Source organism: Saccoglossus kowalevskii, chromosome 7 (assembly GCF_978046115.1).
Source record: "Saccoglossus kowalevskii chromosome 7, keSacKowa6.1, whole genome shotgun sequence".
In the NCBI taxonomy this organism is placed as follows: domain Eukaryota; kingdom Metazoa; phylum Hemichordata; class Enteropneusta; family Harrimaniidae; genus Saccoglossus; species Saccoglossus kowalevskii.
Genome location: NC_140647.1, coordinates 10,029,886 through 10,047,630, shown reverse-complemented (window position 1 = coordinate 10,047,630; position 17,745 = coordinate 10,029,886). Strand labels below are relative to the sequence as shown.

At 33.9% G+C, this 17,745-nt stretch overlaps 1 protein-coding gene across 2 annotated transcripts; it reads right to left on the bottom strand.

Moving 5' to 3' along the window:
* Window positions 1-960: 960 nt before the first annotated feature.
* Window positions 961-13,455, bottom strand: LOC100367113 (pituitary tumor-transforming gene 1 protein-interacting protein-like). 2 transcript variants are annotated; one of them, XM_002733430.4, is made up of 7 exons: window positions 13,198-13,455; window positions 10,198-10,244; window positions 7,796-7,904; window positions 7,487-7,598; window positions 4,782-4,847; window positions 4,524-4,570; window positions 961-3,847 (listed from the first exon to the last, which is right to left on the bottom strand). In XM_002733430.4, the coding sequence occupies exons 1-7, from the start codon at window positions 13,322-13,324 to the stop codon at window positions 3,801-3,803; spliced, it is 555 nt and encodes a 184-aa protein (XP_002733476.1). In that variant the 5' UTR covers window positions 13,325-13,455; the 3' UTR covers window positions 961-3,800. The 2 variants fall into 2 exon arrangements, with proteins under 2 accessions (XP_002733476.1, XP_002733475.1); XM_002733429.4 differs by having other exon boundaries at window positions 961-3,899; window positions 13,198-13,454.
* Window positions 13,456-17,745: the final 4,290 nt, after the last annotated feature.

Below are 17,745 nucleotides of genomic sequence, written 5' to 3'. Positions count from 1 at the left end.
TGCAGCAACCACGAAGGACTTTGTAGAAAATTCACCCAAAACTGGTGATATTGATTATAAAAACTAGTAAAATTCACCAAATTTGTGGTACAACTTAGTATCATACTTGTATTCAAAGATTTACGGGAAAGCATTGTAGCGTTTTAGGTGAAACTCCTCAGCCCTGCATGCCTGGACATGATTTTATTTCCATAAATATCCTCACACTTCTATTTTTATTATCGACAATACTACTTTTTGAATTGTCACTTTCTAACAGCCCTCTAACAAATGGTAGTAGATGATTTTTCTTCATTATTTACTTGGAAAATATTTATTTTTTTTGTTCTCAACAATGCCAGTATACTTGGAAAGTACTCTTTCTTTGTTCCATACAGCACCCAGTTTCATTGTTCTCAACAATACCCATTTATTTGGAGAAGACTGAACTAGGTTGTCACGCGACTCAGATGCAGAGCATAATTTTCCCTTACTATTTAACACATTTTTTATGCAGAAACACCTTTGATTCATACAGACCCTGTACATAACACACAACCTGTGATGGGACTGCAAAAAGCTATCTAAATCTCACCAAATATGCAGTGTGCTGACTCACAAAAATAAATCTGTTTGATTAAAATCGCATTTCCTATGCCTCCTTAATGCCACTGTGTTGAATAATAATTCTATCAATCATTATTTTTACATTGTTAAACAAATCCATCAATCTATGAAATGCTATCACTTTGCTAGATTTGATTCTCCGCCAAAGTTTTACACGAGACAGGTTTTAAGAATACAAGTTTTTGAGTTACGATATTTAAATTTGTACTGGACCAGAGACAGTAAGTGTATTTTGTTGTACATCAAAAGACCCAAGAACAATAACGACGAAGAAGACTATATTGGAACCATGTTTGGTACGAGTAAATGTATACTGCATTCCCAACTAAAGATGGAAAAAAAAACACCCAGCAATTTACATAACTTTTGTTTATTTGTGATTAATCATAGTACTGCAACCTTGTATTTTGAAAAGCATGAATCCTTCCAACACTAAGAAATTATGATTTATCATTGGGGGGGGGGGGAGCAAGCAGTACCTTAAAGGGTCACCTTCCAGTTAAGCTTAATTTCACAACTAATTTACTTTCTGGATTAAAATAACAATGGATAACAAAAGATAGATTAACATTGTAAACAACATAAACAATAGTGATGATTCTTTGGTGCAATCCATGGGATTGAGCGGTTTCCCTTTAAACATCTTAGAAAATATATTATTCATTCAAAAAAATGAAAATCCTATGCCCTTTATCGCTGTCACTACACAGGACAGCACAATATTTTTTTTATAAATGAGACAATATATAAAATTATTTTTATATTTCTCATTGCCGTTAAATCCCATTACTAACCGTACACTTTATTGAAAGTCATATGAGCAAAAATTAAAAACTACGATTTATTCAATATAAACCATGTGGATTGGTGGAATATTTTCAGAGTGAGATGGTAACGCAAAACACATCCCTCCATCCCCATGAACACTGATCATACTGGCAAGTCATTTGATGATTTCAAGATGTTGGCAGATGTTGTTCCAAGTTGGCAGTGATTCTCCCTTCAAATTTAATGTCATTAAATCATGAATGAATAATCTTATCAAACTTCAAAATTTGTAATTTTCTGTGTGGAAATTCTAGTTTGAACTTAAATATTATCAATAAGAAACCACACCCAAACTTTAAACTCACTTTTGTTGTTGCAATAAAAATGTGGTTAATAATAGGATTTTAACGCAACATCAATTCAAATTTTTGTACCTTTCATATATATTCTAAGTGTATTACATTTCGTAAGTTGAGGCACATGTACATTTCATAAAATATGATGGCAGAAATGTACCAGTAAAGGATATTCTGGAGTATATATAAACAGAAAATATTTTTTGATCAAATATATACCGATAGTTAAATTTGTACAAAGTAGTCAGTGCTACTACCTCGCTAATATCATTGTGTTTCAGCTGGTAACATGTCACAGGTAAAAAAGTACACCATTGAGGATAACTACAATTGGAATACACATACAAAGGAGAAGTAATATCTTCGCAGATATTTAATGAATACAAATAAAGCAAGTCCTATTTTATATTGTTAGCAATTCTGAAGAAGAAAAAAAGTACTTGAATCAGTCAAATTTATGGATATACTAGTATTTTGTGCTGCTTGTCTGAAAAACAGGAATAATCCAAACATGAGCACAGCCAACTTTTCCCTTACAACCATATATATTTTACATTCGGTGGGATATTTGCAAATCAGAATTATAAACACCCGTTAACATTATTACCACACGTTATCATCCATCACATGCCACAGACCCATAATTTACACACACCATTGACAAAATAACAGTCCACAGGTTGCTAGGTAATGGTAGGAATGATAGGAACAATTCAAATTCTGGCCATCCAGTATAGAATTGTTATTTTTCTTATAAGATGACCTCTAATATTTAATTACAATGTTGGTTTTTGAGAAATGACATATTTGGATAACCATTCCCATTTACCATAGTATAACTATGTGCAGTTCAGTGGTGATACAGTGAATTGGGGCGACAGTCAAAAAGTTATCTATTATGAAACACGCTACAGTAAGAGTTTACCCATTCCTGCACTAAACCACAGTCTATAGAGGGACTGTGACTAAACGCAAACCAGTTCTTTAGCAGTCAGGGAAACTCGAAACTATTTTTTTTCCAAAAATTGAACTGAAGAAAAATAAGATAGCTTTTTATCATATCTGATTTGTGTGTTTTGAATAACAAATTTAGATATATAAATATTTGTACATTTCAACAAATTCCCAATACCATTTGTCAAGAGAGAAATATCAAATACTGTAAAGGGGGTAATTATTCACTGTGTTTTAATTTGGCTTATTTCGCTGACTGGAAAATACGCTAAATTAAAACTCAGTGAATTAGTAAAATTTAGCATAGAACACACTATCTAAATGATAAAACCGTGAATTTAAAACCCACTGAATATGCCTGAAATGGCAAATCAGTGAAATTTAAACCCAGAGAAAATTAGTCATATTACAGTATCAGCCAGTTTACATAAAAATATAGATTTCATTCCCAACCAAACTACACATTATTTAGAACAAATAAAATAATTATGTCGATTAGAAAATAAAAAATTTTACCTTCCAAGCACATTACATCAAAAAAAAACATTGAACTTAACTGATATAAGAACAATGGTACCGGGGTATATCAAATTAAGAATATCTGCTGTTTGATTCACAAAAAAAACAGTCCAAACAATCAAGCCCTGAATAACCAGTACATTCACTATAAATTATTGAAGTGACATTTTCACATCACGGACTAACGCTAGTGGATAAATACAGGCAGGTAGAAATGCAGCCAATGAGGAATATTTTGGTATTGGAAAAGTGAATTCAATATTCTTAATTGCTCTACAAATTTTGCATAAAAATAATTATCAAATTTGCATTGTGATTTGTTCTTCTCTGTGCACCAGTTCAATTTGGAAGAAACAGATTCTGATTCAGGCAGAGTGGGCGTCAAGGCTATATTAAATAATTTTTTTAGATAAATTACTAAATTAATAACTGTTATTTGGATTTCAAACTAAGAACCTCCAAATCTGAGTAACAATTAAATTCTCAAAGCATATGTAAATGTCACTGATTTCAAGTAACCCCCAGTATAAAAACTTTCAACATCAAAGTAGACCCACACTTCTTGTTTAAAATTAGTTCATCTACTAATATTACTTTCTATGAGTTTTCAAACTGGGTGTATCCAACATCATCTTTCATTAGGCCTGTAAGTAAAACAGGACGCATTTTAGTCATCGTCGTCGTCTTTAATAAGGCCTGTGAAAGTAAATGGAGGGTGGGATTTGACTTTATTGATGACATGCAGCAAGCAATGCAAGATGATCAGTTAGTATTAGGTACATACACCATACAATTAGTAACATGCAAGTAAAATGGCACCTAGAAATCAAGAACTCTGGTAACACACAATACTAAGCTTTCACCACCATGTGTCAGAAAAACACATTCACTTTAGTAGATTCAATTTCATATCATTGATAACACTAATTCTGAGCCGTCTCAATTCCTATACATTTTTCTGTAAGATAGCCAAATTGTGACATTTTGTCAAGCTGAGATTGGTGGTGAAATTTGTCATGGGTGTTACCAGCAGAATCTTTCATTTAAACTGGTCTGTGATTGATCAAATGGGTTGTCTATCAAACTGTCACCATGATAATTATCTCACTATTAGAGTAGAGTAGTGGTACTTAAACTGTAGCTACATGTATACTACCCTCATGTTTTGTACAGGAGTGACTATTACAATGTAAAATGAATTACTTTTACTGCATTCACTGATCATGCTACATTAACACCAAAACTAACTGCAGCACTGTGATTTGAGGAATGGTTTGCAACATGCAGCAATTGTTATAATGTAGGCTACAAAAAACTCACCATATTTTTTTCTGATTTCATCATTCTTGGCCTTGCGTTCAGCACGTCTACACAGAAACACAAATAAACATTAATGAAAATATTATCTGATCATAGACGCATACAAATGGTCAGATTAACCATACATAGTGAATACATAGTTACATGCAACAATTTCAGTAAGAGAATTTCTGATTGGCCAAACAAGATTTTCTATATCACAGTTGATCAGATCTAGCTATGTTGCACATTCTTTTAACAGATTACACATACCCATACCTTTCTTCTTGTCTCATTTTTCTTTCTTCTCTTTGGCTTTCAAGTTTAGCATCTTCTCTGGCATATCTACAATTAAAGCAATTAGGGCAAAAATAAGTAAAGTAGGATCAGTTTTTCATTTCTCCGGCAGTCATGCACAACATAGACTACTGTAATCTGTTGAATTTTTTGAGGCAACCAGTTCATTTTTATATATGCATTCTACATGAGCACCAACCACCCAACCATGGTTAAGACTTGTACTCACTCTATTTTGCTATACCTGCTTGCAAGAAAACAAGAAAAAACCTATCATCGGATTATGTCTTGTGACCATAATTGAAATGTACAAAAAAACTAGATGCATGCACCATTACCGGCAACAGAACTATTTCTGTATTTAAACCAACCTGTACAGCGACATATAATTGGATAAAAAAAGGCAATACAATATGATAAAAGCTATTACTTAATATCTAAAAATTCAGCTCGTGAATAGAATTGGTTCATTTCACACACAAAAAATTTAACCTTCATCTAAAAAGCCTGCCAGATGCCAAAAATGGTTGATTTTTAATAATAAATAAACAATTTAGACCAGAGTGATGGACAACAGACTACATGTCACTTAAAATTATATATCAGTAATATATCAATACAGTTATTATGCAATGCTAATGTACAAGCCCCATTGGTGTTTTGTGAAAGGAGGGTTTAGGATAGGATATGATTGCTAGATAATTCATTTAAATTGATGGAAGACAATCAAAATCAGCATTCAGCAATAGTACCGGATTCAGCTGATACCCCGCCCATCCTAAACCCCACCCATGGGCGATGTTTCAAATAGTAGGCAATGTTTTGGTCCACACATTGCCTGACTGAACCTACAAACATTTTTACAGACCCAATTTTCCTGTCCGACATCTTGTATCGAGCGTACTATTTCAAATATGACGCTAAAAATAATTCACTGTGAAGTCGAAAAGCATAAAACTCCAATAAAACCAATTATTGTTGCGTATTATTACTCGTTAAAATAATTTCACTTATGTTTATTAGACTCGAATAAAGTCTACGCTTGAAAAGAATGTTATTTACGAAGTTTAAAATAGCCAAGCCTTCCTGATTCGAGCCTCTTGGTTGTTATCAGTAATGTTTAATCTTTGTCTGTATCGCATTCCAGACAAAAAGTTCAAGATCGGTAAACAAGAAATGGGTGAACTAAAATGTCTCCTGCATTTCACATGCGACATGATTATTAAAAAAACACAGAGTTAAGCGATCAAGTACGTTCTATAAATCTAATGTGCACACATAATCTTGTATTTACGTGTTTTTTGTCCAAAAAAGATGTTTCCTTTCAGTTAACCCCCAGTTAACTCTTTGCGTTCATGGTATTTGTGAGAGTTGAAAGATTTTTTGAACACATGACAAGTAACTATATTGATTTGCGTCAAGCTGGATGGCCCGAATTTAAATATCAGTGCGTGAACTCTGGAGGTCATTGCCCAATGCCGCACGTAATTCAAACGTGTGGTTATACGAGTTCAGACTAAATGTACGTGAATATTGCGATCGAAGTGCGCTGTCCAGAGTTTATTATATTATAGTAAAATTTAACTTGACACATAGTATGGTTTATATTACATGTTCACTTCATTTCGAATAAAATAATTCACCATTGGAACATCGATGAATCACAAGTATTTAAAATATTTTCTTGACTTTCCGTAGATACGAGACTACTATCCTTTTTAATGATTTAAATGCGCCCATGTTTATGTTTGCGTAATTATTATGAATGCAACGCATTATCAAGTCATTAATATTGAAATATTCACAGACTCAATACCCCGGGTCAGCATCCTAACAATAGTAAAAAATAACTTTGCGTAATTATCATGAAAGCAATACATTACAAAGTTGAAATATTTAAAGCCCGTGAAATATTGTAAACAAATTTGCGTGATTAGAAAAGCAGTGAACTAAGTAAACGACGTTGATATATTCAAAGCCAGTACAGAGTTGCATACAAGTTGCGTAATTACAGTACCGTCGGATATAATAACAATTTTACTAGATCAACGCGCGGAACACAGAAGAAAAAGGTTGCTAAGGTAACGCGCCAGCTCAGTGCGTGACTTGGGGTCAAACATCGGTCAACACACACTTGATGTCAGCATCGCCGCGCAGCAAATTTCGCAAAGAAGTACTTGAAGTTCAATTGCGTCCCAAAATGATGTCGCTGATCACTCAGTTGTCGCAGCTTGTGTTGTGTCATGTCTATGATGCACCCCGTTTCGACTTTGGCTTGCTTTCCCTTCTTAGTGCATGTTCTTGTTCACGTAAAATGCGACTTCTCACCAATGTATTAAAACACTTTGAATTTATACTTTGCATGATTATATTTGGTCAACGCGAAACATTATTTTTTCTAAACATTTTCTGAGACTATTTTTATCAACGCAGGATTATTTTTCCAGACAATATGGGCTTCGTAATATCTGCCAAAACATCGCCCGGGCGATCTTTTGGTCCACATTTTTCTATAAAAAAAATGGAATCCTCCATAAGATCGCCCAGGGCGGGGTATCAGCCGAATCCGGTAGTACTGTAATTGTGCTTTATCAGAAGTGTTTAGGATTACATCAATTACATATCCAGTAAGACAACACACTAGAGATGAGCAAATACAGTAGTTTGTTTGTTTGTTGAACACTTACTTTCTCTTATTTCTACCAGATCTACAACAGCAGCAATAAACACAGCAGCAACAGCTGATCAAAAGTACACCAGCAATCACTCCCATAGATATCAACAGGGCTTCGAAATTCACTGTCAACAAAAAAAAAAATGTATATCTCGTTATTGAAGTTAATAATTTTAATTAGCAAATAAGGGTGCCTGATTTCACACTTGCAATCAATATTAAGAGATATGCAACATTTGTAGTCTTTATAATACATATTATATTTATAATAAATTATAATACAAAGTTATTGGCCAAATACTTGTAAACATTATCTACTCACACCAACATACAAGCCATCTTGCATCTGAAAGAGGACATTGTTTGGTTGGAAGAATATCACCCTTGGGGTAATCTCCACATCCTGTATCGTCTTTATTACACCAGTAACACTGAAACAACAATTTGATGAATTGTTAGAGATAGTGCATGTACAATAGTGTCATAGAGTTGCTGTCCAACATTCTCTTAAGACTACAGTGAATAAAAATATGTGAGGCCAAATAAAATGTATGTAAAATGCATTGAATAAATATATGTATACCTGGTACATGTAGGTAGGTAGGTAGGTAGGTAGGTAGGTACAACTTGTATTTATTGCTACACTATTTGCTCCTTCAGTAGTGCATGCATTTAAATAAACTACAAAAAGCAGCCATTTTGGAATATTTTGCAAAAGAATCCATGTAAATACATTATGCCATAGATATCTTACATATTAATATTCAAAATTCTCCAATTTTTGTGACCCTTATAACACTACAAAACATTTTTTTAGCGTAGGTTACCAAACATAATTTTGAGATATAATGGAATGTTTCTGCCATAGGAACCAATTGTAATCATTCAACAAATTTTTGACCATTTTTCCAAACTTGGTGATCATGTATTTCTATTTCAAAATGTTGAACATTACAGTAATCCAACCCTCTGGCTGAGATTTTCCAAGTATTTCCACTATTATCGTACTTATCCGGGTAAGAGCCCATGCCTGGGCAAACGCCCACCCGCCACTTTAGACACATTAAAGAAGTTGAGGTCATATCCGGGCACACGCCCATGGGGTCTTTTCCTACACAAAAAATAAAATAAAACTATTTTCTATTCGTTGACTATGGTTGTATTAACAGTTGACTTTCTTGAAGTCTGTCGTGATGCTTATAACAATTATTTAAATATAATTGTTGATTGCATAAAACAAGGGGTGAACACGAAATAGCTGTGACAGCTTTCTGCTTTCGGGCATGGAGGTAAATTTCTACCTCCATGCTTCAGAGCAGCGCGTTCACCGCTGATTTTTTTTTCAGTATCATAACAGTCAGCAAGTCTACAAAAATATATATTAAAGCAGAAACGGTAGTTCTCTTTTTTAAATATGTCGTGGCCCTAAAAATGGCCGGTCGTTTGGTTTGTGCTTCCTTCGAAACGATTCAAGCAAATCGTATAATGAGAGCCGCAAAGCAAGTGTCGCACTCGTTCGGCTTTAGAGCCGTCGACAATGAAACCAATGTTGCAATATTGTAGCAACCCGTACCTGGGAGAGTGGTTGAATTAACATTATTTTGGCTTTAAAAAATATTTTGTAGCAGCTTGCGAATCCATAACTGGGGCCAGCAACTGAATTTTGCAATGTCACGCCGAAGAGTACCAACTTTTTTTACCATCTTTCATCACCGCTATTGCATTTCTGTCATAAAAACTATTCTTCTGTCGTTGGATAAAAAAAAAACTTCCTATTTCAAGTCCACCGCGATATCCATATAGTGAGACATTCCAACCGCCGGAACTTGCTGAATGATAACTTTCACCGTGATTGATAAGCGTCGAGTCTGTTAAGAAAGCAATGTCACGATTTGACCTTTATAAAGGTCAAAGATGATTGCTAGACTGTAAACAAAAGCATCGTGTGTCATCGCAGCAGAGCGACCCCATTTTTCTTGTCTCTTTATTGTGATTGAACACGAATGAAAAATGCCAAGCTGACAGACTGCGAGATCCGTGAATTAAAAGTGCTAAGTCCAAATTGTGTGGGACAATATCGAAGAACTTCAGGAATAAGTTGTAGGGATTTTGTTCGACAGCTACAGTGACGCCGACTTGGACTTTGAGGGTTTTGAGTTTGACGAAGATGGCAATGAACGTACAAATAAAGATCTGAGAAGTATTTTCAAACAGCTATGAATTTTTATAATTTTTACTGTGTAAATTTGTAAATTATTATTGATCTTGTATGACAGTTGACTCGTAACTTGTCGAGACCGGAAATCATTTTACGCAGTTCAACCCCTGACATTTTAATTAATTTTGAGTTCACGCGTATTGGGAGTGTATGTCGGCGGGAAAATCCTAATTCAAATAATTCCTCACTGACGATTTTTATTATTTCTGGTTTATTTGTCACATTATAAGCAATACATTAATTTTGTTTTACTTCTAGTGTTGCATATTGTTCATTTATTTCCGTTGCATGTTTCCATTTGCTGTTCTATTCCCTGCCGCAGTTCGATCTGTGTGTTGTCAATTTTCGAGAATTTTCGTTTTTTCTGCCGGGGATCTCCTGGCAAACGCCCACCCCTTCTTTTTGGCAATTTTCCATGTTCAGGACTCTGGGCTTATACCCGGATAAATACGGTATTGTAGCAACCTACCTTAATAGAGGAAATATAATGGTTTTCAATTACTTACTTTAGTATATTTTAAGCATTCATCACAACTTGTCAAAGAAATGCACTCTGAAAAACACAAACAATACAGTGTTAACAGTAACTGAAAATCTCAAGCAACAATCTATGTTTCACGTGTGAGTGTGTAAGATTATTCAGTTTTATGATAATGACATCCTCATACATGTCATATTTTATAGCTGCACTATAGAAGCAGTGTAGGATAGGAAAGTAATGTAAATAAGCTCCAAGTCAGAAAGGCCAAAAAGTTCCCAAAACTCAAGGACCTACACACCAAGACAGAGATGGTTCTGATTATTTTTATCACACAAACTGATATTGAACAGGTTTACGCCACAACCAACAAACCCAGACACTTATTTTTTTATTCACTGATACATGTACATGTATGCACAATAATTTTTTTTTATTGACACAAGTCAAATTTGTAAGAGAACTGAAATACTTGGGTATCTTAAGTTCAATAAATAACAAAACTTAAATAGATCAATTTGATATTTTATTTTGTAAAATATTGCGATCCTATTACCGGTAATATAGATCAAAACTACAGAGACTAAAGCTTAGCAGAATGATTTTCTTCTTGGTGGGGCCCCTTACTAACTTTTCATGGCTATTAAGTGACTGTTTGTCCTCATAATCAATTGGAACAATGATTCTCTGTAGTCAGGCTTCTAACCAGTGCTCCTTCTAAGCCTTATTTTCGCTCAACTTTCTCAGATTCAATTGTAGTTTCTCAGTGAAATGTTGTCTTTTGAGAAACTTTCCATGCATTTTGTATGCAGAAAAAAACATTTCAAGGGGAAAATGGACAAATTTTCACAGTATTTTCAAGATTCAAAAAAAAATAAAGGCAACAGTGCTTCTAACACCAATTTTTAACATCATTTTAGAGTTAGAGTTTCGCCTTGCATTTTTGATGAAGTTCCCAATTTGCAATTTTGACATATCTGCAGAAATACATTTGGGAGTACATGTAGGTGTTTATTTTGCTTACATCATTTTGGTTGTCATTTTAAACATCCCTCCAGTAAACAATATTTGATTTTAATTGGATATTGTATTGTTGATATGAAAATAAGACGCAAGATGTATCTGTTTTTTTCTGGTTGGTGGAGAATTGATCATATGCATGATGCACATAATGCAGCTGAATAGCAACTGTACAGGACATATTTGGAATATACATTTCCTGATTGATAACACTGCAAAAAGTGAGAAAAATTAGAATATATTTTTATAATCTCTCTACACGATTATTAGAAGGATCTATTGTAACTTTGAAAATGCAAGTTTATGGCATGTTTTTTGTATCTGTCAAAAGGTCCTGTTGGTTTTCAAAACTACTGGTCCTACACAAAATCAGTCTGTCTTGGATCTTGAACGAAACAACATTAATTTTCGACACTGTTATAAGAATTTTTTACCAATTTCATTGACTTGAATTCGAAAAAAATATGTCTGACAAAATTACAGTATAAATTCCGGCTGCAATAAAATAATTCATTGCAATATTTTTATAGCAATAAATACTAGTTACCATAAAACGTCTACTATATATCACAGTCATCTGGAGAGTCTGTAACCAAAGTTAATATTGAATGATATATATCACATGAAAAACCTGACAACAATATTTGCACTACAAATGCATATTTGCATTGACCACCACAAAAAATTATTCAACCAGTTATAAATTGAATTTTGTTGACAGGTTCTCATAATTAATAACATACAATAAAACACTATCTTGAACCAAATAGAAACAGATTGAAAGGTAACCTTCCTCAAGATTCATCAATTTTTAAAAAGCGATCAAGGTTCTGTTTGAGTTTTCAAACAGGCATTTAGCAGAAACTACAATATATGCAAAAAAATGTGTTGGATACCGTACATCAATGCTTGATTTTAAACTGCAAACCATGCCAGAACATCTGTATAGACTCCTAAGCTTATCTAACCCCAAACCTTAACTCTTAAATTCAAAATATCACATCATGTGTTTTCAGTAATTCAAAACGACAAGACAACCAACCATATACATGTAACATTTCCAACAGTGAGTTGACATGATAACATCCAGATGTGTACACTCTAGACATGTAATATTGTTAATCATTAAATTTTCACCACTAGAATTGTACTAGATTTCATAATTCGAAGGTTATTGAAAGAACAACATTTTATGAAAGTCGATGTGTACAATCTCCACTGTTTTGATTTTCGCGCAAGTCTGGTTTATACAATGTACAGGACGTGAGTAATAGCCATGTGTACTCCCTATGATGATCTTCAATGTTAAGTCATAATTCAATGCCATGTCGATAGATATATTTTTTCCTTATTTTCTACACGATTTTATACGCAGAAAAACAAGCCTGGTGTGGTAATACGTACTTGTGTACGAGGTGAAACAACTCACTGGGTGGGTGCACGCGTGACGTCGTGAGCCATATGCGACAGTTTCCGGTAAAAGTAAAACGCATTTGGAGTTTGATTGCATTGTTATTAAACAACATCTGTGGAAAAATATCTGCGTCATTCTATCAACGAATGTGCTGGAAATGAATCGTGTAGTATTATCTATGAATACAGGTACAGACAGTGAACCCACGAGAGAATATTTTACAAACGTTCTCCATTTTGAAACGCCCCTTGCTTCCCAACTGACATTTAAAGAATGTTGTTTTAAATAAACAACTGTCCGCGAAAAAGGCTAGAAACACGGAAATATGGCGTAATATCAATAAGTGTGCTGCAATTACAAGGAAACTGTACAATGTAAAGCGAGATATTCGTTCAATGAAAACAATAAACAAAGATGTCGTCATGGTCAGACATGATTGCGATCGCGTGACACTAACCAAACAAAAGCATCGGTAAAACTGTAAATAGTTTGACACGAGGGACTTGTCCGCGGTATGAAATCTCACTAGAGATTATTTTCTACCAATGTTATAGATCAAATGAACGCATAGAAGAAGAAAAAAAATATAAATACCTGGTTCTGGTGTCGGTGTCGTTGACACTGCTGGGGACGATGTTGTGTTTGTCGACGCAGAGTTCACAACCACCCCGAAAGAAAAAGTAACGAATACCACCAGTAAACTGATATGTGTATATCCCATCGCGGCCAATAAATATATAATTAGATAGAAGGCCAAAACGGTAAAAAATCAGTAAAACAAAAAACTTCAGTAAGAATCTCTATCCCTATATGTATTTCCAACGTGACTCACTGTCTGTATGTGAATAGAGATGTTTTGCCTGATCACTCGCGTACTGATATTGAACTGCATTAGTATTATTTTTGCAAATAATTCACGCCAGATGAAGTGCATTGCAGATAATTTTTCTATACATCATGCTTCTATGTGAATTTTTATATTAATAAATCATATACAACAAATTATAGTGTAGGTCCTTATTTTAATACTGCGGATGAATATACTACCTACGTGGTGCATGAACTCGTTCAGTGACGTATTAGGTCATGTCATAGGGAACGTCCGATTAATGATTGACCGACTAACATAGTTTATTTAATATTGATCGCCCGGTTTAACTGCTCATGCAATATTTGAGAGTCGGTTACTCCACAACTTATGTAGTATTGTGAGCTACGCCCAATATTATTTTATTTTTCATAAATGACTTTTTTGTATCCTTTAATTTATGGCAACGTGTTACTCAAAAATATTAAATGATGTAGTTTTATTATGACTTTTAAGTTTACAAAATTTGAAGAAATTCGCATAATATCATTATCATTGTACATGAATATTAAATCCATTTGTAATGATGCAAATTACCATGGACTAATAGATTCTCGTGAAATTAATAAACATTGATGTAAAACTAAAAAAAATAGTTCAGTGGAAAAATGAAATACTAGTATATGATGACAATAAAAGAAAGAAGAACGGAAAAAATAAAGTAAAAAACAAAAAACTTAGTTAAGAGGATTATTTGACAAACACTGAAAATATTGAACTCCAGTAATTAATCAATTAGTAAGTTTCGTCTAAGTAATCATTCACTGAGAATTCAAACAGGTCGCCATAGTCAGTTGTCAGCAAATAAAACGGTACTGTAAATTACTTTATATTAGCTGGATTAAATTTTTGCTGAAAGACTTTTTTGGGTGATTTGTATGGAATTTATTTTCACTGAATTTTGACGAGTTGAGTGTAAAATATAGGGAAAAAGTTGTATTCCGTCGCTGGATTTTATTTTCACAGTCAGCGAAAACAGCAATAATCAATTCGAAGCGAAATTAAGGTATTTTAAGGTACGTCTTCTCCAAGGCGATTGGCACGAGAAGGCGCCGTCCGATCTGAATGAAACGTTTTGAAGTCAGTCGTATGTAGCCCACCAAACAACAACAACGTCTCTCTTACGAACAAATGAAATAATTTAGCGATTTCTTCACAGAATAATTCTTAGCAAAATATAGAAACATCACATAGAAATATTCATTCTCTACTTGTCTATTGTCTATTTTATGTTGGAGTGAGTTCTACATATGATTTTATTGAAGTTGCGTTCAAAATATCAATTTCATACTGCGCATGCACACACACAGTGATTTCTCGAAATGCTTACTAATTCGGTAACTTGTCACTGGTAAAAGTTATTGGAAACATTTTGAGCAATATTACTAGAGTGAAATATCAACGTGCTTCTGCATTTTTCATGAATTTCGTAACTTGCTATAATCACGTTACATAAAACTTGAAAACCTGTGGAGTCTGATAAAAAAAACGTGTCTCAAAAAACACTTTTACATCAGTTTTTTGACTATTTTTTCAGCTCGTAAAAATAGAATCAGCCAATTTAGAACTATCATGTTTGCTATAGGAAAACATTATAGCACAATTTTACTAAAAAGACGAGTTTTCATTGCTCGTGAATATTAATTTATGCAAATGCAACCGATCATGTCATGCAACTCCCCCGGTCTTCTCCGTGACACAAATTAGATTGAAGATGAATCGCATTTTATGATGTCTTGCCCTGTTTGTACCCAACATATAAACATTGGTGTCTTCCAAATTCTTGGATTTTCCGCCATTTTTATTTTTTATTTTTTTTTTATTTTTTTGTTTTTTTGCTTTGTCATGTCACTTTTAGTATTTTTTTGTCTTGTTTCGTTTTGTGCATTGTATCCATTATCATCCATTCAAATGGATGTTAAGTGATTAAATAAAATAAATAAACATTTTGAATTGCAAAATGTTGACAGGTTTAGTTCATTTTACCATTGCTTACTGTTATGTCCAAAATATACATCTCAGTTTAATCATTGTAAGCCTGAAACCATGCATGTTTGGTGATCACGCGTCCCTTTAGTAATCACAGCCAGTATCGCTATAGTTTACGATAATAATAGTTCAATGATTCAACGATGAATTAGTCTGTACTAGTATTTTCTATGTTTGAGGGCGCTATTACCGTTGTTATAAATTTCCCTTTTTCAAGTGGAGCTGTATTTGTTTCGCCTCCGGAATGATAGTTTCTGTGTGAGCGCCGTCAGCGCCGTTCTGTACCCTCGATACTCAAACAGAGCTTGTGGCGCTCACATATAAACGAACACTCCGGGGGTGGGACGAATGTCGATAGCAGCAATAACAAATCAGCTCCTAAAACTGACAAGCGAATTTGTGAACTTCGTGAAATCAAATAAATTGACGATGATCATCACTTTAATGATGTTCTGAATACTTTACAATATAGTTACAACAGAAGATGTAACACTTTGAAACAACATCCAATTCTTTCCTCTCGACAACAAACTAAAACACGTTAACATTTCAGCACTCGTTCTCTTCCTTGCCCATTGAATAGAATACTATCGTAAAGAAAGTTCCTTTTTGGTATATACACGACAATACTGATTTGGTTAGAAAAAAGTTAAAATGTCAGCAGAAAATGTCAAAGAAATGGATGGTGAAATAATACAGTTACTATGAATTTCATAATGAAATAACATATCTACTCTGAAAGAAACTGTTCTTGTATTTCACAGGCTGCAAAAATGTAGTTCTCTCCGGCCTCCCTTTCTTACAGTTTTCCAAGCTTTTTCCTCTTGCTCACGATGACCTCCCGACCTCTTCCAATCATTTACCGACTTTACCTTCCACCAACGGCCCTTCCCAGCAACCACTTGTTTACCGGATCTCTCACTCACTTTACACTTTTCCCAGTCTACGAGCTGTCTCGGGAAAATCCCCCCAGATTTCGAAAAAAATCTTGTTAACTATTGCAGTAGACCACAATTCAGAAGGGAACATTCATGATATACTAGACATTCCGAATACATTGTTTTGATTTTCTGGCGATTTGTATACGGAATGGGTTCTGTTTTTGCTCACTACGTAATGGTGTACCACAAACACGGAGCAAATACAATTAACACAAGACGTTGAAAGATGTCATTGTGAATATTGTCGGCAATGAGTAAATGGCTTAATGACGTCAATATATACTTATAGATAGATTAGCAATGGCAATCCATCTTCTTAATACACCAACTACATGTCCATGCAGATAAAACAGGTATTCAAGATTCAATGGACTACTATATTTTTCCCCTAAGAAACAGGCATGCTGATTTTTTCTCCCTGTTATTGATATATCTCTGCAGGATTTTCCCCCATAATTTTACTTTTATTTTTCAAATCTGCCACCTCATGCCAGAGTTTCTATTTGTCCATATGCATTTTACTTAGTATTTATTTAAGGTAGAAGCCTACTAATATTTTTTGAGAAATTTGGTCATAAATCACATGACAATGTTCATTGGTTTATTATGTAAAATCATGGAGCTATTGTCCCATGGCACCATGAAATAGCATTCTATTGTGTGTTACAGTGACCTATTTTGAGAAACTTGTACTACATTTTTTCAAAAATAGCTATTTTTAGAACAATTCCATAGAGCGCAATGTTAAACAAAAATTGCATTTTTCAACACTTTTTAAAACCCAGATTTTTGAAAAAATTCAGGAAAACAAAAAGTAGGCCATCATTAACAATATATTATTTTTTCAGCCTATGTCACCAGCCTACAATTTGAGATATGGCATAATATCTCTGCCATAGGAACCTATGGTAAAAGCACTATAATACTGCCAAAATGGCCGCTATCCACTTAAATACAACCATGATTTTCTCGAAAATTAACCTGGTGACCCCCATTTTTTTCAAAGTCAATATTCTTATATTGCCTGGAAGTACAATATATTAAAAAATTAAGAAATTCTGGGGTTTTGAAATCATGAGTAGGCTTCTACGTTAATCTATAGCTGTGGTTAGGATACTAATTGTCAATACCACAAGCTATGACAATAGAACTTAAATATTGTAGAATACTTTACGCTTGGAATTTATTTTCGCTATTTTCGCTGAAGGGATGATTCCGTGAAAATGAAATCCAGCGAATATACTTTTTTTCCTATATTTCACATTAAACTCATCAAAAATCAGTGAAAATAAATTTCATACCAAACACCCAAAAAGCTTTTTCAGTGAAAATTAATTCCAGCGA